The following is a 27,619-nucleotide window of genomic DNA, read 5'->3' on the forward strand; positions in this document are numbered from 1 at the left end:
CTCCAAAGCCCCCTGGTACATAGTTGTATATTCTTCGTTGTGGGTTCTTCTAGTTGTGGTATGTGGGACGCTGCCTCAGCATGGTCTGATGAGCAGTGCCATGTCCGCGCCCAGGATTCGAACCAAGGAAACACTGGGCCGCCTGCAGCAGAGTGCGCGAACTTAACCACTCGGCCACGGGGCCAGCCCCTCAAGGCTAATTATTTTTAAGAAAGAAACAAGACTCAGAAAGTTTTTCTTGTTACCTCCCCCTTAGCTGCCTAGAAGAATTCAGATTTTTTTTAAAAACCTGTATTAAGAAGTGAACTATCACCTTAAAATATCATGAACTAGGTGGTAGATGGGAAGGAACTAAGAAAAGCCTGTTTGTTGGGCTCCCCCTGTGTTCTTCTGTTTCTGTGTGACCAAACACTTGTTTTCTAAACATTTTTTCCTTTTCACCTACCTGTGAACTGCATTCCTTCTCTTTGAAGTCCCTGACTCTCCCTTCCTTTCTTTTGTCTTTAGCTGAGGATACTTAAGGTGAGGGCTTTGGCCATTTTGGTGAGTTACTCAGCTTTCCTGGATTTCCCCAATGTGTACATGTTATTGAACTTTTTCTTGTTTTTCTCCTGGTAATTCTGTCTCATGACAATTTAATTTGTAGACCAGCCAGACAAACCCAGATGGTATAGCCTACTACACACCTGGGCTATGTGGTACTAATCTTATGGGACCACTGTCATATGCATGGTCCCTCACTGACTGAAATGTCCTTATGCAGCATATGACTTATAGTGAGGCGGCAGTTGTCTTCACTAGAATAGACCTTCATTCTGGATGTGGATTTCTTTTCGCAGCTCAGCGTTATCATCCACGGGCAAACTGCATGCCTTGTTTACCATCATGTCATCCTACAACATTTCTTATAAACAAAGAGAAGTCTTTTTATAACATATACATACTTGTAACAACCTTCTAGCTTGACCATCCACAATTTATCAACCCAGACTCTGTACCTAACTCCAAATTCCAAAAAGGAGAATACAATTGGTTCAGTTGGCTCATGTCTACACTTTTCATTCTCCTCCAGCCAAGTTCTCTCCCAAGAAGCTGTGGACTAGGAGAAAAATAGTATCTATCATATACACTATAAAATTGCCTTTTTGAACAGCCTCCTAACATCAAGAATAACCCACAAATAAATGCCCTCACCCCTGAAGCTCTAGACTAGATTGCATTAATCCCTTCTTCCACAAATTAGACTATCCTTGTTCTGTTGCTCCATCTCTCTTGCCTTTTCCCTACACACCCATTGTCCTGGTATATATGTTATTGTCCCCCAGAAATCTCTCAGGACTATGTTTGTCTTTCCTAAAGAGTTCTGTATGCTGTAATGCTATATCACATTAGCATTCTCAAAAACCCATAATTGCCACACTCATCCATTAAGTGTCTCTGTCTAAAGCCAAACTGGTAACAAGTGGGGGGGGGGGGGTGTTCACACAGGTGGCTAAAGGTAAGTCTTCCTAACCACAGACTGATTGTCCAGGAGCAACCCCAAATGGAAACATTCCTCTCCCCAAACACAAGTTGAAAATTAATGCTGTGTCAGGTCTTGACTGAAGCCAGTCATTGATCCTTCTAAGATCATATTCCTCTGCTCCATCAAAACTGAAAATCCTCCTATCAAGGAGATTCAAATATGATAGTTCTTGGGGATCCACACGAGAATTATCATTTCCATGTAAGGATTTAGAGACTGAGAGTGTGTGGATCTGACAAAGTTTGAGCAGGAGTGTTCATGAACAGTGGAGGGGGAGTTTTGAAGTCTTATAAGGGAGATAGAGGAAGGACACAGGGCCTCCAGTCTCCATCAGAAAACAGTTATCAGGGCACGAAAGACTGCCGTGAATGAAAAGGGGCTAATGGGAAAATGCTGAACCCTCCTCATGGCTCAGTGTAAGATCGCCACAGCAACAGAAGGCAAATGCCCTAACTGCTACCATCTTGCTCCTCAGGAGCAACAAACCTGTGGTGTTATGAACATGGATCAAATAATTAAGGTATATTGTCAAGTATTGTACTTAATTATAATAAAGGTATGTTGTTTAGCATTATGCCCAGCACATGGTAAACATCTCAGAAAACATTGCTGTTCCACTTGCTGTGGTTATTTTTCATCCTTATCATTACTGCGCTTTCCACGAGGCTTTTGTGCTATACTGACCTTCTCCTGTTAACCTGCTCAGAGTCTCTTAGGGCTTCTTCCCCAATCTCTTATTAAAGTTCAACTCCAGAGTTCTCAATCACTAGGGTTCCTTAGCATGCTCTGAATTTGGGCCTCCTGGGATCCTTCATTTCTTTCCTCAGTTGGTTATGCTGAGGTCTCCTCTGAATAGAACATTGAAAATATGCTTCTGTCTGGCACAAAATCAGAATCAGCGCATATCCAGGCTCAAATGAGTCAGAACAGAGGAAACGAGACTTTGAAGGGAGTGCGCTTTCTGTTATTGCTATTATAAATATCCTTAACTTAAATAAATCACATCTCAAAGGATTACTTGCTGGCCAGGGTGCGCTTTAATCTGGAAATAAGAAGTGGCAAATGACAGCTAAGCTGATATATAGCAGGATGAGTAAGATTTTTCCTACTAAATTTTCACAAGCTTGTGTGAACTTTCGTGAATAATGAGGTCAATAAGTAGTGGTGGGAAAGCTAACAAGTTCAATTTTATGTCACTTCTCATCCACACCTGACTCCTAAATTGTGATTCATCCCACGGACATCTATGGGTGAAATCCCACAGAACCTGCCCTGAAAGTCAAGTGTAAGTATGTTCTCAGCTTATAATTACGTGAGTGTTACCTGTTTGTGATTACAGAGCATGGACTCATATAACTGTGATTTATTTTAATAAACAGTAACCTTTTCTTGTTTTACAGCATTCATACAATATAGACAGATATAAAGTAAAGAGACCATCCTCTTATATCCCCCACTTCCCTGTCTAACACCATAGAAGGAATACTGTTAACAATTTATTTTTCCAGGAGTATGTGACTATGCACATAAAACTACAGTTTGTATCACATATAAGATATGTATACCTTTTTTAACCCAAATGGGATCATAGAATACACTATTACTCAGCAACTTCTTTTATTCACATAGCAGTATATCAAATATATCTTTCCAACTGAGTGGACGCAAATCTTTCCCACTCATTTTTACTGGTTTATTGCATTTTTTAATTTAGATGTGCCAAAATTATTTAGTCATTTCACTATTGGTGAAAATTTAAATTGTTTCCAACTTTTTACTTTTACAAACAATGCTACAATGAGCAGCTTTGCAAGATTGTTGAAGCAGAATTATTACAGAATTTGTGTGGATTGTGAAAGTTTGAATAATAACACACAGCTGTTCACTAAAGACAAAAAATTAATGACCAGGAAATGCAAGAGCCTGGACATTCAGGTCACTGGGTGACATAACCTTGTTCCATACATCTTAGTAAGTAGGACATTCTTGGGGACACAGCAAAGATGGCTCTCTACTGCTCTAAATAGGTACATAGCCCAGAAGTACAGGGAGGAGGGCTTAGGATTTCTTTATTTCAAGGTACTTAGAAGATTGGAACAACGTGAAGATGCCCAAAGTATTCTGGATAATTGAGGCTTCTTTCTTGGGGCAAAGACTGACCTTTCTGAAAAAGAATATTATGACCAAATAATCTGGTGGCTCCTTTCCTGGTTCTGTGTTGGGGCTATGCCTATGTCCCAGGGACAGTGATTCAACCCATCTAGGGGCATTAGAGAGCATAGGATGGGGCAGTCCAGGTGCAGATGGACACTTCTCCTTAGCATCATAAGAATTTAAAGCGGTTCCTGAAAGCCCCTCCTGAAATCATTCGACGTCTAGGATTTCTCTTTCCATCAGTGACAGACAGCTCAGTGTCCTGAAGACTAGCATAAGGGACTTCTGCGCCCAAACAAACTTCACACACATTAAGTCATTTTAAAATTATTGTGTTCCCTTTACCCTCAATAACAAGTAGAAGAAATACAGATTTTTATTATTAGGTGATAGAATAGCACCAACTATGAACAAAGAAAATCTGAAAATACAACCTTGCTGATAGAGGCCTGGCTCTCAGCTCTTGAAATCCCAGCAGAGACCAGGTAAAACACGTGGCTGACTGAGCATTCATCAGCGCAAGGGAGAAGGGAAGTAGTGACATCAATTTATAGGTTCAAGCTACTTTACCCTAGACCGGCTCCTGAAAGTTCCTATTAGTTGTTAGACCAAAAAGCTAGAGGAAAAGGACAATTTATGTGGTTAAATTGCCAAGGACAAAAGGGCAAATGGATAATAAATAAGGGAGGGGAGAAAAGGGCACTATCTTTTTTTCATTTATTTAACAACGATGAATTTTGATCATACTATGTGTTTTTGCGTGTTATTGTGGATTAAAAGAATACCAAAAAAGAGGAATAATGTATTTGTAAAGAGCCTAGCATAAAACCCAACACTACACTCATTCAAAAGTGCTGGTTCTCTTGCCCTTCCTCTTATCTTAAGGAACTTACAATGTCTTTTTGGAAAGATGACTTATACACGTAAAACAGAAAATGGTTAATGCCTGAATAGAAGCATCGTGTATGTTAATTCTTACCTTAGAATCAGGCATCTCGCTGCATTTATCTTGTGTCACAGATATTCAGATATTCATTTTGATGTAAAAAGTCCACATAGAGTGCAGGCACTATGGAAAACAGTATGATGGTTCCTCAAAAAACTAAAAATAGAATTACCATATGATCCAGCCAGATATGCTGCTGGGTTTACATCCAAAAGAATTGAAAGCAGGATCTTGAAGATATATTTGCACACTCATGTTAATAGCAGCATTAGTCACAGTAACCAAGAAATTGAAGCAGCCCAAACATCCATCAGCAGATGAATGGGTAAACAGAATGTGGTATGTACATGCAATGGAATATTATCCAGCCTGAAAAAGGGGGAAATTCTGTCACATGGTACAACATGGATGAATCTTGAGAACATAATGTTAAGTGAAATAAGCTAGTCACAAAAAGACAAATATTGTGTGATTCCACTTATATAAGGTAACTAACGTAGTCAAATTCATAAAAACAGAAAGTGAAATGGTGGTTACTAGTGTCTTGGGGTAGGGAGAAAAGAGAAGTTGTTGTTTAATGGGTATAGCGTTTCAGTTTTACAAGGTGAAAAAGTTCTGAGATCTGTTGCACAACAATGTGAATATACTTAACGCTACTAAACTAACCATTTAAAAATGGTTAAGGCAGTAAATTTTCTGTTATGTGTTTTTACCACAATTTTTAAAAATTCTGTAAAGTGTCTCACAAGAGCTAATTACATTTGACCGTCCAGGTTGTCTTACTCAGATACCAGAGCTTAGCAACTGGACTCAACTCACCGATTTTCTGTCTCCACTTCCACAAGCGGATCTTCCAGAAGTGGAGGAAGAGCCAAACTCTCACACATATTTATAGCTTCTCTCAGCCTTATGGCTACAGAGACAGAGAGAGACTCTAGTAGCTTGAGCCCCATGTTTTCCAGGGTTAGTGCAAGGACTGTCTTCCAGTTAAAAACTCGCCAAAAAATACTAGAAATCTCCTTTGGGATGTATGTGGCTAAATACTCAGGAAACTAAATTTAGGTCAGTGGTCTACAAACAGAACTTTTCAACCGGCTTCTAACAGAAAATTTGCCAGTTTTTGTAAGATAATATTTTTTAAGATGAGAATTAACATAACAGTGCATTCTATTCGGGCATTAGCTATTTTCTATTTTAAGTGTATATGACATCTTTCGAAAAATAGACTCTAAGTTCCTTAGGAGCAGAGGAAAGGCAAGAGAATCAACACATTGAAGACTTTTAAGAGTCACTGTTTTTCAAAAGTAAATTTCTCATGACATTTAACCAAAAAAACCTATCAAAGAGTTTGGAAATTTAAAGAGGTTTTATCACAGAGTAGAAAGCTATTGAGATTATGTTTTGACATATTCAGTTTAACTTGAGGGGAAAATATCCAAAAGAAAATGTGCTATAGAGAGTCAAAAATATGGGGCTGACAATGAAACAAGAATTCAGGGCTAGAAATATCCATCTGAGAGGCACCATGGGATAGGTGTAAGACAGGATTGTTTCACTGATTTGGAAACTAAAGCAGGCAAATAATTTCTGAAGAATGTGTGTTTAGAAGAAAGAACAGCCAGACTAAGAGATGTATCATGAGAGTCCGGAGAAAGGAGGAAAAATCAGGAAGCAGCCATTGGTTAAAGGCAGAAATTAGGAAAATATTATAAGAAAAAAATCAAAGACAATATACAGGCAAAACATGAATATGCAGAAATTTAAAAAAGAATATGCAATCACTGTTTAATAAATTTGTTAAGAAATAAAGAAGCAAGTTTGGTCCACGTGTATTTCAGAATCAGAAGAATTTGCTGGCTGTGTGTTCTTGGCCAAATCATTTAAACTTTCCCAGCCTGTTTCACCATCAGCAGCATTATCATCCTCACAGTATCGTTAATCCTTGTTATCTCGTCCATAAGGTTCACATAATCGTCCTAATTGCTCTGTCCCTGGGTGAGGGTGGGAAATCAACGCAACATGGTAGCCAAGTGTGCAGACAATTGAGTCAAGCAGCACTGGCTCAGAATCCTGGCTCCACAATACACTAGCTGTGGGATTTGGAACAATTTATCACCTGCTCCAAACCTCAGTTTTCTTCACCTGCAAAATGAGGGTGGTAACAGTACCTATCTTCATGGGAATCAAACAAAATAATGACGAGGCTTGGCACATAGTAAGTTCTCAGTTAATGATAGTTATTATTTATTATTATCATAATTATAACCAGATAAAACAGTGTACATGAAATGTTTTTTAATTTAGAATGTAGTAAAAACGTTTGTTACTCATTTCTATTTTCAAGAGTCAGGGAGGGACTGACCTTCGACGTGCGAACAGTCATCAACTCTTTGAACAGAGGTATGGGAAGATGAGTGTAGGGACAGAAACGTCTTGAAAGAAGAAAGGTAGATGAGGAGGATCATGCCAGAGGAACTTTTACTAATTGTTAATAAAATGCAGGTGAGTTATTGCTGAAAGCAGCTTGATAATTTGAGAACTGTAGAGAAGATTAAATTAAAGTTAAATAAAACAACTCAAATTTAAGTTAAATTTTATTATATTAGCTACGTAAATATTCAGAAGCCTCTTCCTTATCTATAAACAAAAAATAATTACTCGAATTCTCAACGTATGGTGCAAAATAGCCCCCTAATCATTCAAGTTCTTCATTAGAAACTCCTAAATGAGGCTTGCAACTTTTGATTTCATATTTTTTATTTTATATTTTTCTAGCCAAAGTAAAATTCATACTTATTAATAAACATGGATATGGAAGAAAATGATAGTGGGCATCTGATTGGAAAGATATCATCTGTTTCTCTGCTAAAACCATCTAACACAGGAGAACTGGGACCTGAGGGAAAGCAGACACCAGCAGCAAAGATTTAGGGACAGATAATATTAGCTACCATGGTCCACAAATTCAAAAAATCGAAAGGAAGTTGAGGTATCTTGGGCTACCACAGTTATAAGAGTTTGCTGATTGCCTCCTAAAGGCTCCTCAACTGTGAGCTGACACAGTTAGCTTTTCGTATCGCACTGAGACTGGGAGAGTGATGGAAATGAAACATCACTGCCCAGTTAGCAGATACAATGAAAGATCAAAAGGAGAATCAATGTTCAAAGTGAAAATAAAAACAGAATGCGGAGAAAATAACTTAGGCATTGGTTTAGAAAGTAGGGTAGGAAATTTCATGAGGAGCCTGAAAAGTAGCGGTAGAGAAAATTCTTCTACATGGGAATTTAAGAAAATAATTCTTGTGAGGAACCAGCTTCTAGCCAATAGAAAATCTTATTCAAGTGAGATTGACAGAAAAAAGGCATTTGAACCAATTCAACAGGAAAATAGTAGCCTCTCCTAAATGTTTCTGAGCTCCTCTTCCATTCTCATAACTGATTTCTTTCCTTTGTACCTTCATGGACAGCAAAGATTAGCAATGAAAAACCAAACCATTCTGAAAGAATTCATTCTGCTGGGACTAACAGACAGCCCAGAGATTCAACTTGTAATCTTTATACTTCTCTTCCTCACCTATATATTCAGCATCATTGGAAACCTGACAATCATCACCCTCACACTGCTGGACTCCCACCTCCAGACTCCCATGTATTTCTTCCTCCGGAATTTCTCCTTCTTAGAAATTTCCTTTACCTCCACTTTTACTCCTAGGCTACTGATCAGCATCCCAACTGGCAACAAAAGCATCAGCTTTGCTGGGTGCTTCACTCAGTATTTCTTTGCCATATTCCTCGGGGCCACAGAGTTTTACCTCCTGGCTGCCATGTCCTATGACCGCTACGTGGCCATCTGTAAACCCCTACATTATGCAACCATCATGAGCAACAGAGTCTGCACCCAGCTGGTTCTCGGCTCCTGGCTAGGTGGCTTCCTCATCATCGTATCCCCAATCATCCTGACCAGTCAGCTGGATTTCTGTGCCTCCAATGTCCTGAATCATTATTATTGTGACTATGGACCCCTCATCGAAATATCTTGCTCTGACACAAGAGTCCTGGAGCTGGTTGACTTTATCTTAGCAGTTGTGACTCTGGTGGTCACTCTGGTGCTGGTGATTCTCTCCTACACAAACATCATCTGGACCATTCTGAAGATCCCCTCTGCTCAGCAAAGGAAAAAGGCCTTCTCCACGTGTTCCTCTCACATGATTGTCATCTCCCTCTCTTATGGCAGCTGCATCTTCATGTACATAAAACCCTCAGCCAAAGAAGGAGTTGCCTTCAATAAGGGAGTAGCTGTGCTGAATACCTCAGTTGCTCCTTTATTGAACCCATTCATTTACACTCTAAGGAAAAAACAAGTAAAACAAGGCTTCAGAGATGTGGCCAGTAAGATTATGAGTCTTTAATGAACATAAAGACCTCAAACTCAAAGGAAAATCTGAACAATATTCATGACGTTCCTCCTCATGAAAACATAGGGAGAGCTTCTCTGACCCTCTCCTATTAAAGCAACATCTCAGATGAATTTATCATGAAGAGATGTCAAAGTTATATTTCAAACTTGCCAATGAGGGGGAAATCTTCCAAAAAGCCAGTTCAAATATTTTTTCTAGCAAATAGATTTTTGAGCCAGACACTTAAAAATTTTGCAAATTGTAATATAACACCACTCTTTCCTTACTTTTTTCAGAATATAGTTATTTTAAATAAAAATACCTTATTTGTGCTAGAAAGAAATGTGTTTATGACAGTTATTTTAAAAGAAATTAACATATAGATTTTTTAAGTTCTCATCCTTAATTTCTAATATGATAAAAAATATAACCTCTTAGTAGATGAATTTTATAGGAAAAAATGTTGCTAGATAACATTGTTAGTCTGAGTACAAGAAAGGAATAGCTGGGTAAAATTACTAGGATTGTCACAAAACTGATGGTCCTGAGCTTAGTGGTAAAGTTTAGCTTTACAAATGAGGCTTGTAATTTTAACAAAGTCTTTAAGTAGTCTAAACATTTTATCAGAAATACTAGATGTCTCCCAGAAGAGGCTAGTGATTATATCTTTCGATAAAGCTCTACTCTTGCAATAAAGGCCATCTTTTCCCAAGTTTGACACTAGTTCCTTTCTTATCCTTATTCTCACAATTCTAAAACTGTCTCTTCTTTAGACACAACACAAAAAAGATTTCCAGTTGTAAGCTTGATAGTTCTGACTCTCTCTCTCTTTCCAGGCCTGAAATTGGAATGAAAACTATTACCAGGTGTTTCCCTAACAGAGTGAATATCCAATCTCCTATTAAGGGAAGATTCAGAAGAATAGGAATCTTGGGCCACATCAAAACCTACAGGGCTCTGTGAGTGTGCCTGAGCTTCAGGGGACGTATTTTGCAGATGAACCTGAGAAGGTTGAGTGGGAAGGGGCTGCCTAAGGACACCTTAGGAAATAGCATCCAAATTTTTTAAGGATTGGCTTTTTAAAGGGTAAAGCAGAGAAGGTGAAGAGAACTATATGATGGTAAGGTGTCTACATTCTATTTAGTGGGAAAATCTCAATCTCAAGTGGACTGAGAAAAGTTAAGTATGTGTATTGTAATTCCTAGAAATGACTTTAAAAGCTAAACAATGAAATACAGTCAAAATCACAATAAATAAATGAATTTAAATGGAATACTAAGAAAATTCTCCAATAACTCAAAAGTACTCATGAAAAGAGAAAGAGAGGAACTAAAACAGAGGAAACAAACAGAAAACAAATAATAAAATGATGGACATAAATCCAAACATATAAATAATTACATTAAATGCAAATGGTTCAGACATGTCATCAAAATAGAGCTGTCATTGGTCTTTCTCTAAATGACCTGACTATATGCTGTCTGCAAGAAACTTTCTTCAAATATAATGATTTAAGTAGGTTAAGAGTAAAAAATGGAAAAAGATATACCCTGGAAACACTAGTCAAAAGAAAGCTGGAGTGGGCATATTAATATCAGACAAAGTAGACTTCAGAGCAAAGAAAATACAGGGAATAAAGGGGAATGTTTCAAAATTATAAAAGAATCAATTTATCAAGAAAACGTCTTAAATATATACACACTTAACAACACAATTCCAGAAAACATACGTAAAAACTTATATAACTCAAAGAAGAAATAGAAAATCCACAATTATAATTTGACTTCCATACTCCTCTCTCAGTAACAGATATAATTAGTAGATAGAAAATAAGCAAGGATATAGAACCAAACAACATTATCAATCAACTGGATATAATTGCCATTTATAGAACACTCCGCCTAAAAACAGGAGAATATACAGTCTTTTCACATGCACATGGAATATTTACCAAAATAGACCATACCCTGGGTCTGCACAATGAATCTTAGCAAAATTAAAAGAACTGAAATAATATAAAGTATGTTCTCAGTTCATAATCGAATTAAACTTGAAATTAATAATAGAAATGTAACAGAAAATTTTCCGAGTGCTTGGAAATTAAACAGCACACTTATCAATAATTCACAAGTCAAAGAGGAAATCTCAAGAGAAATTAGAAAATATATTGAACTGAATGAAAATGAAAGCACATATCACAAATTGTGATGCAGCTATAGCAGTACTTAAAGGGAAATTTACAGCCTTAAATGCTCACATTGGAAAAGATGCAGTCTCAAATCAACAGCATAAGCTTTCACTCTAAGGGGAAAAAAAGCAAAATAAACCCACAGCAAGTAAAAAAGAAGGAAATAATAAAAATAAGAACAGAAATCAATAAAATTCAAAACAAAAACAATAAAATCAATAAAACTAAAAACTGGTTCTTTGAGAAGTTTGGTGAGATTGATAAGCATCTAGCAAGACCAACAAAGGAAAGAAGAGAGAAGACACAAAATACCAATATCAGAAATGCAAAAGGGAATATCATTACAGACCCTATAGATATTAGAATGATAATAATGAAATACTACAAATGGATGTGTTAAAATGGTAATAGCCTAAAACCTTTTCGGCTTCAACTTTAAGAGGATATTGGGAAAGTTTATATAGCGAATTAGAAGAGTCCATATGAACTCTTACAGGCTCTGCTCAAACTACTGTGCTTATGTCCATGCACTCTTTTGCCCACACAGATTTTGGGACCAAAACTCATTCTTCATTTATTCCTTGAAGCGTGCATATATGTGTGTTAATGATCAGATTAACTATAATCTGATGATGTGTAGAATTCTCTGGAACTTTAAAAGCAGAGGAGGCAAGTAGGAAACAGTAAAACGGTAGATATGTAGTCTTTCTGCAGTATATTATACCCAGGAGTTCCATTTGCAAAGTAGATTTCTACTTGTTAAATTTACATGTCTTTTATCACAGAAAAGAAACTAATTTTCTTCTGATAATGGTCCCATAGTAACCGTTATAGGTTGGGACACAAAAAGAGCTTAGGACTGCAGAAATTCCTACTATATGAGGGCTTTAGTGCTCCAAGAGATCTGATGTCATATGGAAGTGGAAGTAAAGATAGGTATAGGGGAACCCATATTAACTAGACAGCTATTGTCTCCCCATAGTTATAATCAATTCCCCTTGGCAAGTTAGAGGAGGGAGAGGGAATTGCTGGGTGCTAATGGCTCCCTCAAAACAGATTGGATAGATTTGGGATAGCTGTCCTGTTTCTTTGCAAGTATGAGACTCTGGTTCTTCTAATGGCCCTTTGGTCTGCAATATCTACAGGAGGGCTTATCCTTAGAAAACAAGATGAGTCTTCTATTTTGTTTTCACTTTCAGAGTCAATTGTTTTGTCTGGCACATCAACATTTGCTTTCTTTTATATATTGTTAATGTTCTAGAACTCTTTGAAAATGTTCAGCCACAATTCATATCTTCTAAATCACAAATTTTCCTCTATTTTTTACTAAGTTCTCTGTTTCAGGTCTGAATGAGGTTCCCTTTATCTCAGCTACTTGGTTTACCCCAGAATATTTTCAAAATTTTCCTGAATTTATTTAAAGTATCCTATTTATTTCTTTTTATTTTGTTTATGTTCCTGAATCTTTATAAAGCTACTCTAAAGCAAAAGACTTCCAAAACACTAAATTCCTACTTTTCTTTTTCCCAAGTCCCTTTTAGTTGCAGAGCTAGGATTTTTTTCAGCTTTACCAAGATATAATAGATATATAACACTGTTTAAGTTTAAGTTATACAACATTATAATTTGATATACATATGTATTGTGACATGATCACCACAATAAGGTTAGTAACACATTCATCACCTCACATGGTTACTTTTTTGTGTGAGAATAGATCTATTCTCTAAACAACTTTCAGGTATAAAGTACAGTATTTTTTTTGAAAATTTAAACAGTAAATATTTTTCATAAACACTTTTATTTTTTTTCCAGCTTTATTGAGATATAATTGACAAACAGCATTGTTCAAGTTTAAGGTGTATAACATGATGATCTGATACAGGTATATATAGTGAAATGGTTACCATAGTAAGGTTATTTATCACACTGGGAATGCAGACATCTCTCTGAGATAGTGATTTCATTTCCTTTGGATATATATACATCCTAGAAGTGAGATTGCTGGATCATATAGGAGTTCTATTTTTAATTTTGTGAGGAAACTCCATACTGCTTTCCTTAGTGACTGTACCAATTTACCTTCTCACCAACATTGCACAAGGGTTCCCTTTTTATACCCATCCTCATTGACACTTACCTCTTGTCCTTGTAATAATAGCCATTCTAAAATATGCGAGGTGATATCTCATTGCGATTTTGATTTGCATTTCCTGTTAGTGATGTTGAGGACTTTTTCATGTACTCATTGACTATTTGTATATCTTCTTTGGAAAAATGTCTATTTGAGTCATTGCCCATTTTTTAATCAGATTATTTGTTTTTTAGCTACTGAGTTGTATGAGTTCATCATATATTGTTAAAATGTCCATTATGTCTTATTAAATTTCCTTCATCAATGTCTTACAGTTTTCAGTGTACAGGTCTTTCATCTCCCTGACTAAACCTTTTCCCAGGTATTTTATTTTTGATGCTATTGTGAAAGGGATTGTTTATTTTTTTCATATAGTTCATTGTTAGTGTATAGCAACGCAACTGATTTTTGTATGTAGATTTTGCATCTTGCAACTTTATTGAATTTGCTGATTAGATCTAACAGGTTTTTTTGGTGGAGCCTTTAGGATTTTCTATATATTTAATCATATCATCTGCAAAAAGAGACTATTTTACTTCTTGCTTTCTGATTTTGATGCCTTTTTCTTGCCCAGCTGCTCTGACTAGGACTTCCAGTACAATGTTCAATAGGGGTGATAAGAGTGGCTTTCTTGTCTCGTTCCTGATCTTAGAGGAAAGGCTTTCAACCTTCCACCATTGAGTATGAATTTAGCTGTGGGCTGGTCATACATGGCCTTTATTATGTTGAGGTGTGTTCCTTCTATACCCAATTATTTTTAGATTTTTTTACCATGAAAAGATGTTGAATTTTGTGAAATCCTTTTTCTGCATCTATTGTGAGGAGCTATGGTTTTTTGTTTGTTTGTTTGTTTCTGCTTTTTTTTATTGAGGAATTGATAGCTTACAATCTTGTGAAATTTCAATTGTACATTAATGTTTGTCAGTCATGTTGTAGGTGCACCACTTCCCCCTTTGTGCCCACCCCCCACCCCACCTTTCCCCTGGTATTCACTAAACTGTTCTTCGTCCATAATTTTACATTCCTCATATGAGTGGAGTCATACACAGATTATCTTTCTCTCGCTGGCTTATTTCACTTAATTCTCTCAAGGTCCATCCATGTTATTGCAAATGGAATGATTTTGTTCTGTTTTGCAGCTGAGTAGTATTCCATTGTATATATGTACCACATCTTCTTTACCCATTCGTCTGTTGCTGGACACTTAGGTTGCTTCCACGTCTTGGCTATTGTAAACAGTGCTGCAATAAACATTGGGGTGCATAGGACTTTTGGGATTGCTGACTTCAAGCTCTTTGGATAGATACCTAGTAGTGGGATGGCTGGATTGTATGGTAGTTCTATTTTTAATTTTTTGAGGAATCTCCATACTGTTTTCCATAGTGGCTGCACCAGTTTGCATTCCCACCAGCAGTGTATGAGGGTTCCTTTTTCTCCGCAACCTCTCCAACATTTGTTGCTATTAGTTTTAGATATTTTTGTCATTCTAACAGGTGTAAGGTGATATCTTAGTGTAGTTTTGATTTGCATTTCCCTGATGATCAGCGATGATGAGCATCTTTTCATGTGCCTATTGGCCATCCGTATATCTTCTTTGGAGAAATGTCTGTTCACGTCTCCAGCCCATTTTTTGATTGGGTTGTTTGATGTTTTGTTGTTGAGTTGTGAGAGTTCTTTATATATTATGGATATTAGGCCTTTGTCAGATATATGACTTGCAAATATTTTTTCCCAGTTAGTGGGTTGTTTTTTTGTTTCAATCCTGTTTTCATTTGCCTTGAAGAAGCTCTTTAATCTGATGAAGTCCCATTTGTTTATTCTTTCTATTATTTCCCTTCTCTGAGAAGGCATGGTGTCCGAAAAGATCCTTTTAATACTGATGTCAAAGAGTGTACTGCCTACGTTTTCTTCCAGAAGCCTTATGGTTTCAGGTCTCACCTTTAGGTCTTTAATCCATTTTGAGTTTATTTTGGTGAATGGTTACTGTGAGGAGCTATGGTTTTTATCTTTCATTATACTAATGTGATATGTCACATTTGTTGATTTGCATATGTTGAACCATCCTTGTGTCCCAGGGGAAAATTCCACTTGATCATGGTGTATGGCTGTGGTATTGATTCAGTTTGCTAGTATTTGTTGAGAATATTTCTATGTATATTCGTCAGGGATATTGGCCTGTAGTTTTCTTTTCCCGTAGTGCCCTTATGCTGACCTCTTACAATGAATTTGGAAGTGTCCCCTCCTCTCCTACTTTTTGGAATAATTTGGATAGGTTTGGCATTAATTTTTCTTGAAGTGTTTGGTGTAATTCCCTCATGAAACCATCTGGACCTGGACTTTTCTTGGTTGGGAGGTTTTTTATTACTTCTTCAATCTCCTTAGTTGTTATTGGTCTGTTTAAGGGTAAATTCTTTTGTTTGGCTTTGCTAGAGGATCTTTGAGAGAGGCTGTCTTGAAGGCAACATTTTATTTTGTGTCCTAAGCATACCACTCAAAGAAAGCTGACCATTAAATATTAGGTCATTTGTACTCTACTTTTGAGAGTTCCTCTAAAATGTATCATTTGACATGTCAAAATCTCTCCATAATGGCCTATGTAACTCTAAGTCAGCCTTAGTGAATTTTTTAACAGTTTGATTGTGGTATAATTAATATAACAAAAACTGCACGTGTTTAATGTATACAATTTGAAGAGTTTGATCATATGCATACAGCAATGATAATGAAATTTTGTCATTTATCAAAGTAAGAACAAGAATTAGAGTTATGATAAGAGGGAGGAGGAAGAGAGAGCGAGAGATTCATATATGACATGAGAATTCTGCCAGGAAAGGGTTGTGGTTTTGACATAAATGAGTCCATGATGATGAACAGGAAAGATGTTCAGTTAAAAGTCTGTGCTTATGAACAGCCTTGGGTACCCCAACCAAACAGAGGCAAGAAAGAAGTCTTATAGCCAAAAATTCAATGATCAAATGACTGTATTTCACAATGTGACAAGACAGAGTGTCCTATGAAAGTTTTGATGAGGGACTCACAACAAAGTTTGACCAGTCACATTTACACAGCTTGGTCATTGGTCTAACAGGCCTACAACAATTAGTCTTCAAGATTAGCTTGGATTAGAGGTTTATCAGACCTACACTTCCATCTTTTGCCTAAAAATCAATCAATCTTTTCCTAGGAGAAAATGATTTTTTTATCAAACACATGCATTTAATTCCACTTCTTCCAAAGACTCCAGTAAAACTATCGTAAGGGGAATTTTTCTCCTTTATCTCCCCAAATCCCCCCGCTACATAGTTGTATATCTTAGTTGCAGGTCCTTCTAGCTGTGGCATGTGGGACGTCGTCTCAATGTGGCCTGATGAGTGGTGCCATGTCTGCGCCCAGGATCCAAACCAGCGAAACCCTGGGCCACCGCAACAGAGCATGCCAACTTAACCACCTGGCCACGGGGCCGGCCCAGGGGATTTTTTAATGCATAAACTCACAAAAGTGAAGAAAGAAGACGTCAACAAACTGTTAAAGCTGGAGCGAAGGTAGACTAATGGTAAATAATTTAGCAGAATTCCAAGCTGGGAAGAGAGTAAACTGAGACCATCTAATTTTTATACCTCATAATCCTCAAAAGTACTGTAATGGGCAGCACAAGTTACCTCTGGTTGTGAGGATAAAAAGGATGGTTAAGATAAGAAGGCCTATGATGAAAACATTTTGAGAAGAAATTAAATCTTTTGATAACTTCCTCCACTCCACGTCATTGAGTAGCTGCCCCAATCTCACCTCTTCCCAGGCAGAGTCTGGAGATTTATTCTCTGGAGAAAATAATACAGAGGATCACTGGACTGAGATGCAAAACAACAATGAAAGCATGGATATTTATGGGAGACAAGGAGATTAAGTGACTTTACATTTATTAAACATTAAATGCAGAAACACTTCAGCTTAATCAACCACGTGGCTCTGAGAACACTAGCAAACAAACCTTCATATTCACAGCAAATGGATAGAAGATGCTTCTTCAAAGAATCTAACAAGCCCAAGAAGAAAGACCTAGAGATATTGACAGTGGGAGATTCGTCCAACAAATAGCCTATCCAATCACCTTATAAGCGCCCCTGCTTCCACTTGGAGAACTGCTTCATTGAAATCACACAATCCCTATCAACTAAATCTTCAAGCCCAGGACATGAAAAAGAAGAAGGTAATTCTTTACCTCTGTCAGTTTCCATTAGTGAGGAAGAAAACCTTAATTACTTCATGTCAACATCACCATCAAGCGTACCAAAAATGCTGGCAGAATTGTCCAAAAGAAATCTTGAAAAAATCTCTCCCTTCCATCAACTTCAATGGGAAGGGAAGATCCACTTAGTGTCACAAATGTACAATAGAGCGACCGTAACAGCAATCAATGCAGTCAGCACTGAATTTATTGTTTCTGCACTAGAATGTCAAACTTTAAAATGTGACTCAAATTTTGAAATAATAAGATGGTATTATTTATTAAATATTTTAAATATTTGGATTTATTCTCATATCAAAGAAGTTTATTCTATGATGGCAATAGCTTGGGCCTAAGTTTTGACAAAATATTTCTTTTTACCTTTGGACATGCAGCATTCGGCTAAAATGTGTATTTGATTCACCTTTTTTAAAAAATACATACTTATTTTAACCAGACGACCTATTCCTGGATATTGGTCCATACTAATTAAAGCACAAGTATAGGAAGATTAGGTAAAGAAATGTTTATTTCAGGAATGTTCAAAGTACCAAAAGAAAAACAAAACTGGAAACAAAGTGAACGTCATCAATCGTGGAGTACTTAAATAAATAATGGTACAACCTCAGCATGGAATATTATGCAACCGTGAAAAAAATTAGAGCTCTATCACTTGGTTTGAACATCCCTCCAGGAAATGTTGTTGAGTGAGAAAGTCAAGATGGTGGAAAAAGTGTAAAATGAAATCCCATATTTATGAAACAATGATATATTTAGATATTAGTATATATGATTATATGATTATATGAGCATTGACAAAAAATACAGAAGATTACAAACCAAGTTGTTAACAAGAGTGATCAGGGAGGGGAGGAGGATGTGGGAGAGGAAAAGGAGAAGAGAAATAACTTTAAAAGAAAACTGCCTTAAAAATGATGTTAAGATGTTACATTAAGGCAATTATGTTAATATGTTTTAAGTCTGAAAATTCAAATGACCATGACCCTTGGTTATTCCTCTCCAGTCCACTTGTGCTCATAATGAATGAGGCAAAAAAACACCTTCTCTAAGAAACATTTGCTTTATTTCAGTGTGAGAATCTTCTGAGAGAAAATTTCAAGCAAACACACAAATTATGAATAGATAACATAGACTCCTAAGTCCAACACTGTCCAGTTTATGCTTGAATGTCAATATCCACTTGCTGCTGCTTGGTGCCAATCTAAGGGAGCTCTATCACAGTCCCTGTGCCTGGAGAAACCTAAGGGTTTTCCCCTTTGGGTTTCAAGTCAACCAAATAGTTTCTTGCAGATCCCCAACATACACACCAGATGCTCTTTCCATTCAGAATTTCTTGAACTTTTTGATAGTTAAGTTCATTTAGATGTAAAGAGAAGAAACTCTCTCAAAGTAGAGTAAGAAATTGTTGCGGTGGCATCTCAAAGAGCCCAAATTCAAGAAGTATAGTCAAATATAACAAGTTCTCTGTGTGTGTGTGTGTATGTGTCTCTCTCCTCTCTCTCTGCCTCTCTCTGTGTTTTTCTCTTCTTCCTCTCTCTCTTTCTCTCTTTCTCCCTCTTCCCACCCTCCCCCTGCCCCCGCCTCTCTCTCTCTCCCACTCTCTCTCATGTTATGGCTCTGTCCAATTTCTCTATGGACCAGCTTCCCTGATTATTCATCCACTCTCTCATGGCCTTTTATGCCTGCCCCATGAAGTCTAAATCTCTTTCTAGCCTGACTGCCCACAGTTAGCAAACTCAGACCCTGTAGCCCATGTATAAAGACCCAGGAAAGAGATTCTAATTGTGGCAGCTCGACCCGCATCCTAGCAAGGCTTCAATCATCGGTGATCAGGAGCTGCCCTTTCTAGGATGAGCCCAAGAAAGATTCTCTTAGGGGAGAGTGGGCTAGGAAGAAATTATCCCACATATTTAATACCAAATAATCTCTCTGTATAGGCTTCTGACTGGAACACACTTTTCTGTTCTTCCACAAATTTACACTCTCTCAGTTTTCTTCATCTTCTTGTCCTTTTCTCCTCTGCATCATCCATTTCCAATATATCTCCTGTCTTGGTTTATACACCTTTGTCCTTCAGCCATGTCCATGGGCTTGTTTTGTCTTACCTGCCAGCAGTCCGAGGGTTATAAGACTCTTGGCCAATTATACGTTATCAGTCTCAAACCCCGTATTTGCCACATTCATCCTTTAGGTCTCTCTGCCTAAGGCTGAACAGTAAAAAATCGTTGACCACAGAGAACTAAAGACAAACTTCACAATCTCACAGATTTATCTTAGACCAAGCCTGATATTAGAAACTTTCTTCTCACCAAATGCAAGAGCAAACTCCGGTATCGTTGGTCTCTTGGCCAAAGCTCTGCTTAACACACCATGAGCCTCTTTTTAAAAGACTCCATGGCCATTGGAGATCAGTTTATTGTTGACATTTCCACGTAATGTTTCTTGGATTGCAAGTGTGTGGATCGAAGGAGACTAGAGATCCAGAATCAGAAAGGAAACGGTGAATGGCCATGGGGAGAAGGCAGTTCAAGCCCTTGGAGGAAAAGATAGAGGGATATAGAGCATCCTGCCTTCCATTAGAAAGCAAGAATCAAAGAACAATGGTCCAACACAGGGAAGAAAGGAGTTGTTCTAAAATAAATCCTGAGCCTCTCCCATGGTGATATACTAATGCCACTGACAAATAGGAAGAACACCACTTCTGCATCCCTTATGCTCCTCAAGAGACATTCTAGAGCATGCTGTAGAATTAGATACACCTGCCCTCAAATGCCTACAATTCAGAGCACCTGCTATGTGACTTTGGGGAAATTATGTAACTTCTATATGCTCCATTCCTCATCTGAAAAATAGGGCAAAACAGTAATAGTAATAATAATAACTTGTCTAGCATTTACCATATTCCAAGCACTTTTCAAATCTCTCCACATATATTGACACATTTAGTTCTCATGACATACTACTCTTATTGCTCCTGTTTTACAGATGAAGCAGCTGAGGCACAGAAAGGCTAGGCAACTTGCTGAAGGTCACAGTTCTAAGAACTAAGTGAACTACGAGCCTAATAATGACTGCTGCCTCAAATGTTGCAAACATAAAATGACAAGACGAATGGAAATTTATAAAACTTTGCCCAGTTCAGGCCATCTGCTCAAGAAACTGATGTTGCATTATTTACCATTGTTATCATCCTTATTGCTTCAGTTCCCACAGGTTTTATCCTGTAACTGATGCCCTTGTGGCAGCTTCCTCCTGGGTCTGTTTAGAACGTCTTCCCAAGTCATCTGTCAAAAGTTAATTCCCAATATTGTTTTTTTAAAGACTAATTAAAATTTTCTGGACCTGTGTCCCCAGAGCAACAATTTATCCCTCAATGTCTCTGCTGAGTAAACTAGATGACATGCGTATCACTCAAACTGGTATAAAATTGCAAAGAAGTCCATAACCAATCTTCAGACAAAATGGAGAAAATGGGACTTTGAAGAGTAAAATATTCCTATCCTCCAAATAGTTTACATAAGGCAGCATCTTCAGAAATTATGGTTCCCGTTCTAAACTGGATCAACTGTAGAAAGGGCAGTAGCAAGTGATTGGTTAAAGGCAAGGGGACCTAGAAGCTATTTCTTTTCAAACTAGTGCCCAAGAAACCTGTATGCTTTGTGAGCAATCAGAGCATGGAGTCGTATTAGGAAAGAAAATTTGTTGCATTTTATTCCACTTTTTCGTCCACATCTGACTTCTCAATTTTGACTCACCCTCATAGCATCCAGAGGTAAAATCCCTTGGCATCTTTCCTGAGTGTCAAAAAGTGAGTATTGGGGCCAGCCTAGTGGCATAGTTTTTAAGGTCACGCACTCCACTTTGGTGGCCCAGGGTTCGCCAGTTCGGATCCAGGCAAAGACCTATGCACCACTCATCAAGCCATGCTGCGGTAGGCGTCCCACATATAAAGTAGAGGAAGATAGGCACGGATGTTAGCTCAGGGCCGGTCTTCCTCAAAAAAAGAAAATCCCATTCAGGTTTATTTTAAAATTTTTTAAATGATCAAAGATGGGTAGAAAGTAAAAGGGAAATTCTTCCATCTTTGTATGGTGGTACTCCAGACATAGCTATCATTGACCATTTGTTATTCTGCCAGACATTTTTCTACACATTTAGCTATATACATGTAAATTTCTAGGTTCTTACACTATATACTCTATATGTAATGGACAACAATTTGTCTATTTCACCAACAATATATTATAGTCACGTCCAAGTCAGTACAAATAAAATTCCCATTTTATTCCAAATGGGAATGGTCATAATGTATTTAGCCATCCACCTATTGGTGGAATTTTTATTGTTTATAATTTTTCATTATTACAAACAATGATGAAAGGAACATCTTTGAACAATTATATATGCACACCTATGCTGTTATTTCTGTAAAATGCAAATGTAAATTTTTGAATGGTAATATAGAGAGATTCCCCAAAGACTAAATGCTAGTGAAGCCTGGGTCTCCCAGGCACAAGGTAACATTGCCTTGGACCTTTCAGTTCAGTGATTACAATGGTCCAAGCTCATGGATGGACTTCCTCCGTGAATTTGCTCCAGATAAGCAGGGATCTTAAGGTTCCTTAGTTTCAGTCATTCTGGAAAATCAGAACAAAAGGTAAATGCCCAAAAGTATCCTTGATCCTAGCAGGTTTTTTCCTGGGAGGAATCCTTATTAGTCTGTAAGGGGTCAAGCTGACCCTTCCCTAATTTTCTATGACAGAGTCACATCTATGTTCTGGAGACTAAAAAGGGATCCAGGTCCAGATAAACATTTGTCCCTGAATGATTAAAGCAGTTAAAGAAAGATTTCCTAGAATTATTGGCTGTTATCTCTCTCTCATCAGTTAAACCAGGAGAAAGAGATTCATACAGAAAATAATTCAATATTTTAAAGTTTTCTCCAGCCCTGCTGCCAGACACAAAAGCTAGAACGCATATGTATAAAAAGAGCTATTCACTCCTGTGTTGGAGGGGTGGAAATTGTTATCAGCCAGAGCAAAATGATAGGGCAGGTGTCCAATATGTTGGAGAGGGCAGCAATGAAGAAAATAACCAAGGCATTAAGGCTGGAGAAAGATGAACCTTTCCTGCCAGGATCACAGGAGAGAGATTTCATAGATATGAGAAGAAAACAAAACAATGTAAGCATACAGGGGTAAAAATTAAAATGCAGAAGGTGCATTAAGAAGAGCCAAGTGGTTATTATGTTGTTCTGACAAAAGGCCCCATAAATAAAGCCTCCTACATGGGAACTTTGGTAAATAGATTTTGTGACTTGCCAGATTGAGACCACCAGACATTCTGTTTCGATCAGATGCCAGGGGAATTTTCCATGAACAAATTTCAAAGGAAATCCACATCTTCTCTTCAATATCCCAGAGCTTTGCTGCCCTTTTCTCATCACTCACTTCTCTCCCTCTCAGCTTCACAGACAGCAAATATTAGCAATGAAAAACCAAACATTGACAGAATTCATTCTACTGGGACTAACAGACAACCCAGAACTTCAAATTATCATCTTCATAGTTCTCTTCCTCGCTTATATATTCAGCTTCTTAGGTAACCTGACAATCATCACCCTCACACTGCTGGACTCCCACCTCCAGACTCCCATGTATTTCTTCCTCCGGAATTTCTCCTTCTTAGAAATTTCCTTTACCTCCACTTTGACTCCTAGGCTACTGATCAGCATCCCAACTGGCAACAAGAGCATCAGCTTTGCTGGCTGCTTCACTCAATATTTCTTTGCCATATTCCTTGGGGCCACAGAGTTTTACCTCCTGGCTGCCATGTCCTATGACCGCTACGTGGCCATCTGTAAACCCCTACATTATGCAACCATCATGAGCAACAGAGTCTGCACCCAGCTGGTTCTCGGCTCCTGGCTAGGTGGCTTCCTCATCATCGTATCCCCAATCATCCTGACCAGTCAGCTGGATTTCTGTGCCTCCAATGTCCTGAATCATTATTATTGTGACTATGGACCCCTCATCGAAATATCTTGCTCCGACACAAGAGTCCTGGAGCTGGTTGACTTTATCTTAGCAGTTGTGACTCTGGTAGTCACTCTGGTGCTGGTGATTCTCTCCTACACAAACATCATCTGGGCCATTCTGAAGATCCCCTCTGCTCAGCAAAGGAAAAAGGCCTTCTCCACGTGTTCCTCTCACATGATTGTCATCTCCCTCTCTTATGGCAGCTGCATCTTCATGTACATAAAACCCTCAGCCAAAGAAGGAGTTGCCTTCAATAAGGGAGTAGCTGTGCTCAATAACTCACTTGTCCCTTTATTGAACCCGTTCATTTACACTTTAAGGAATAAACAAGTGAAACAAGCCTTCAAGGATGTGGCCATAAAAATAGGCCATCTTTATTCATCTTAGTGGCCTCAAAATCAATGGAAATTTTGAATGATATTCATGAAGTTATTTCAACTGAAAACTTAAGCTTCTGCTATCTCCTTTTGTTAAAGTAATTTCTCAGATAAATTGACTGTGAACACATGTCAAAATTTTGTTTCAAATTCACCAGCAAGGGAAAGGTGTTCAAAGAAGGTCAGTTCAAAGATCTTTTTTCTGGTAGATATCTTATAAAAGGGGAAAGTAGGAAAATAATATCATTAGAGTATGTACAAAAAGAACTATCTGGCTAAAAATTATTTTTCTTTTTTTTTTCTTTTTTTTTTTAAAGATTTTATTTTTTCCTTTTTCTCCCCAAAGCCCCCCGGTACGTAGTTGTGTATTCTTTGTTGTGGGTTCTTCTAGTTGTGGCATGTGGGACGCTGCCTCAGCGTGGTCTGACGAGCAGTGCCATGTCCGCACCCAGGATTCGAACTAACGAAACACTGGGCCGCCTGCAGCGGAGCGCGCGAACTTAACCACTCTGCCACGGGGCCAGCCCCTAAAAATTATTTTTCTTATCATAAATCTGGTGAGCAGCTGAATGATTGTCTACCTTCTCATGAGGAGCTCTTAGTCTTATCAATCACTATCAAAGGTTTCAAACACAGGGGCCAGCCCGGTGGTGCAGCAGTTAAGCTCGCACATTCCGCTTCTCAGCAGCCCATGGTTCACCAGTTCGGATCCCGGGTACGGACATGGCCCTACTTGGCAAAAGCCATGCTGTGGTAGGCGTCCCATACATAAAAGTAGAGGAAGATGGGCATGGATGTTAGCTCAAAGCCAGTCTTCCTCAGCAAAAAGAGGAGGATTGGCAGTAGTTGGCTCAGGGCTAATCTTCCTCAAAAATAAATAAATAAAAGTTGTAAACATATTTGTCAGAAATTCCTAGATACTTCCCAGAAGAGATTATTCCTGATGTCACACACACAAAAATTCTACTTCAGACAAACTTTCATAGGTTTTAAACAATTTTCTTTCTCAAGCTTCTCCCTCTGACAACTCCTACAGACTGCCTCCTCTTTCTGGCATCTCCTACAGATAATATTTCCTATTGTAAAGTACAGCATGGGATCTCCTGATTGTTCATAAGGACATTTCTGACTCTCATTTGAGGGCTGAAATCAGAATGAAAACTGTTACCAAGGAATCATTTGGAGCCCATTTAAAGGAAAATTCAGGTGAAGAGATATCTTAGGCCATGTTGGCAATGATCAAAACCTATAGAAGCTAGTATGTGGCAAAGTGTGCCTTACTTTAAAGGACACATTTATAGATGAACCTGAGGAGGTTGGGAGTGTTACAGATGCTACTTAGGGAGGCCTTAGGATGCCATGGTATATTAACTCTCTCCACAACTTCCTCAGATGGAATGCCTTGGTTGCCCCATCTGATCTTGCTAATCAGTGTGGTAATTGCTTCTGGCAGTCAAGTGGAGCCACCTGGCCCCTACTACTTCAGGCCCCATCATCTCCATGAATACTAACAAGCCTTGCTCCCTGGCCATCTGTCCTATTATCATCCCTGGTGAATGAGAGCCACCACTAAACTTTTTAGTGATATTGGCGTCCCTCTCAGCAGCACATTCCTCATGGCCTTGGTGAATGATGTGTCCTGTAATCCCTCTGGTGAAACAAATCTTCTAGTGTGTTGTATGCTCTTACATCATATCTCCATTCCTCATGCCCACCTCAGCCTCTTTATTCCTTCCTCTACCATCTTCCATGACAACTTAGGTATCTCCGCATCACTGAGTGTTGAACATCACTTTTTCAGGCCTTAAGAGCCACCCCAGCAATGAAGTGGGGTACTTGCTAGGGTGTAAAATCCCACGTCCTGATAACATGTTCCCAAATCAACAAATTCTTGCTCAGCCAGTCGTACATCCTGGGACCCCAATCAAAATTTAATTCTAGGAACATTTTTCTGACTTCTACCAGCACAAGCTAGCCAACTCTTTCAATTCTTTTAGTATACAAGTTCTTTCCTCCCTTATCAAGCCTAGCATGTCCCCAACTGGATTATACTGGCTTTAACCCTAGTTATTAGCCTGGCATCTAGCAGAGAAGTTGGAGACAGCTCCTGAGGGAAGCATCTGGTGCCTTGTGGGGGAGACACTTCTAAAGCATCTTCCAGCTAGCTCTTAGTAGGAAATAGTGGGCCACCTCTGCAGATTCAAAGTATTTATAGCGAGCTGCAAAGTCAAAACCCTCAGACACATCCATCCAGATGTCCTTTTTTCACATTTCCAGTGTCCATATTTCCCCCATAAGGGTCCTGAGCTTCATAACAAACCTGCCTTGGCTAAGCATTCAAATGTCTCTGGAGCTCTATAACTCTAACAAGTAAATCAACACACCACTCAACTATATCTGTCCTTCCACCACAGGAGGTAACAGCTTCTTTGTAACCTATCACAGGTAGGCCCTCTGGCTCTCAACTTCAGCCATTAACTGCTTGTTAATAGCTCTTTGACTCTCATTATCCCTTTTCAGGGCATCAATACTACCTAGCAGTAACCTGTCAAATCTACTATATTTGTAGGCATTTATTCCCCCATATGTTTCAAATGCCTGCACCACATCTGTCACTGCATTCCCCTCCACTGTGTCATTTTTCCAGATCAATGCCAGTACACTACACACCAGATAATCCCAACCCACTGCTAAAGGATTTTGAAGACTGAGGTGAACTGAAATTATTGACAGAAACAACAAAAACTAAATCAGCTCAACCCTTGACTAGGTGGACTCCACCTACCAACTATTAGCCTTACAGAAAAAAAATAGGCCCATTTCTGTGTGTAAATACTATTTACCTCAGTCTCTATTTGTCTCATGATGTCCAATATGCTATCAAAAGTTACAAGACACACAAAAAAGCAAGAAGAAACAACCCATTATGAACACATAGTTTTGAATCAGACTCAGAGATGAGGCAGATGTTGGAATTATCAGATAGAGACTATAAAATAATCATGATTACTATGTTTAAGTATCTAGTGAACAAAAAGGATAACATGCATGAAAAGTTAGGGAACTTTAATTGAAAGGGAGAAAATGTTTTTTAAAAACTAATGGAATGCTAGGACATATTTTAAAAATATAATAGAATGATAGTAACAAAGAATTTCTGTAATGGGCTCATAAGCCTACTGAACACAGTTTAGGAAAGAATCAGTGAAAATGATGAAACAACAACAGAAATCATCCAAATTAAGTGCAAAGAGAAAAAAGCATAGGGAAAAAAGCTGAGCATTTCAGAGCAATGGGACAATATCATATACTCAAAAATGTCTGCAATATGAGTCCCAGAAGAAGAGAGCAGAATGGAGAGAAAGAAATATTTGAAGTGATAATGTCAGATAATTTTCCAATTATAATGAAAGACCACAAAGAAAAGATCCAAGAGACCCAGGGAACCTACAGCAGAATATTAGGAGAAATAACACACACAGATACATCATAGTCAAACTGCTGAAAATCAAAATGAAGAGAATATGTTGAAGTCGTTCAGAGAAAAAGGAACAAAGATGAGAATTTCAGCAGTTTTCTCAAAAGAAATTATGCCAGCAAGAAGACAATGGGCT

At 38.1% G+C, this 27,619-nt stretch overlaps 3 protein-coding genes across 3 annotated transcripts in view; 2 read left to right on the forward strand and 1 right to left on the reverse strand.

The window, feature by feature from the left end:
• The window catches only part of LOC106822844 (olfactory receptor 6C2-like), a 153,361-nt gene that overhangs the window by 66,506 nt on the left and 59,236 nt on the right, over positions 1 to 27,619 (reverse strand). The window lies entirely within an intron of this gene.
• Positions 8,105 to 9,034, forward strand: LOC106841245 (olfactory receptor 6C4-like). The gene has a single exon (XM_014857110.3). It carries the CDS (start codon positions 8,105 to 8,107, stop codon positions 9,032 to 9,034), a length of 930 nt encoding a protein of 309 aa, XP_014712596.3.
• On the forward strand, positions 23,077 to 24,015 carry LOC106841234 (olfactory receptor 6C4-like). The gene has a single exon (XM_014857095.2). It carries the CDS (start codon positions 23,080 to 23,082, stop codon positions 24,013 to 24,015), a length of 936 nt encoding a protein of 311 aa, XP_014712581.1. The 5' UTR covers positions 23,077 to 23,079.

This window comes from Equus asinus, chromosome 22, assembly GCF_041296235.1.
Source record: "Equus asinus isolate D_3611 breed Donkey chromosome 22, EquAss-T2T_v2, whole genome shotgun sequence".
Classification (NCBI taxonomy): domain Eukaryota; kingdom Metazoa; phylum Chordata; class Mammalia; order Perissodactyla; family Equidae; genus Equus; species Equus asinus.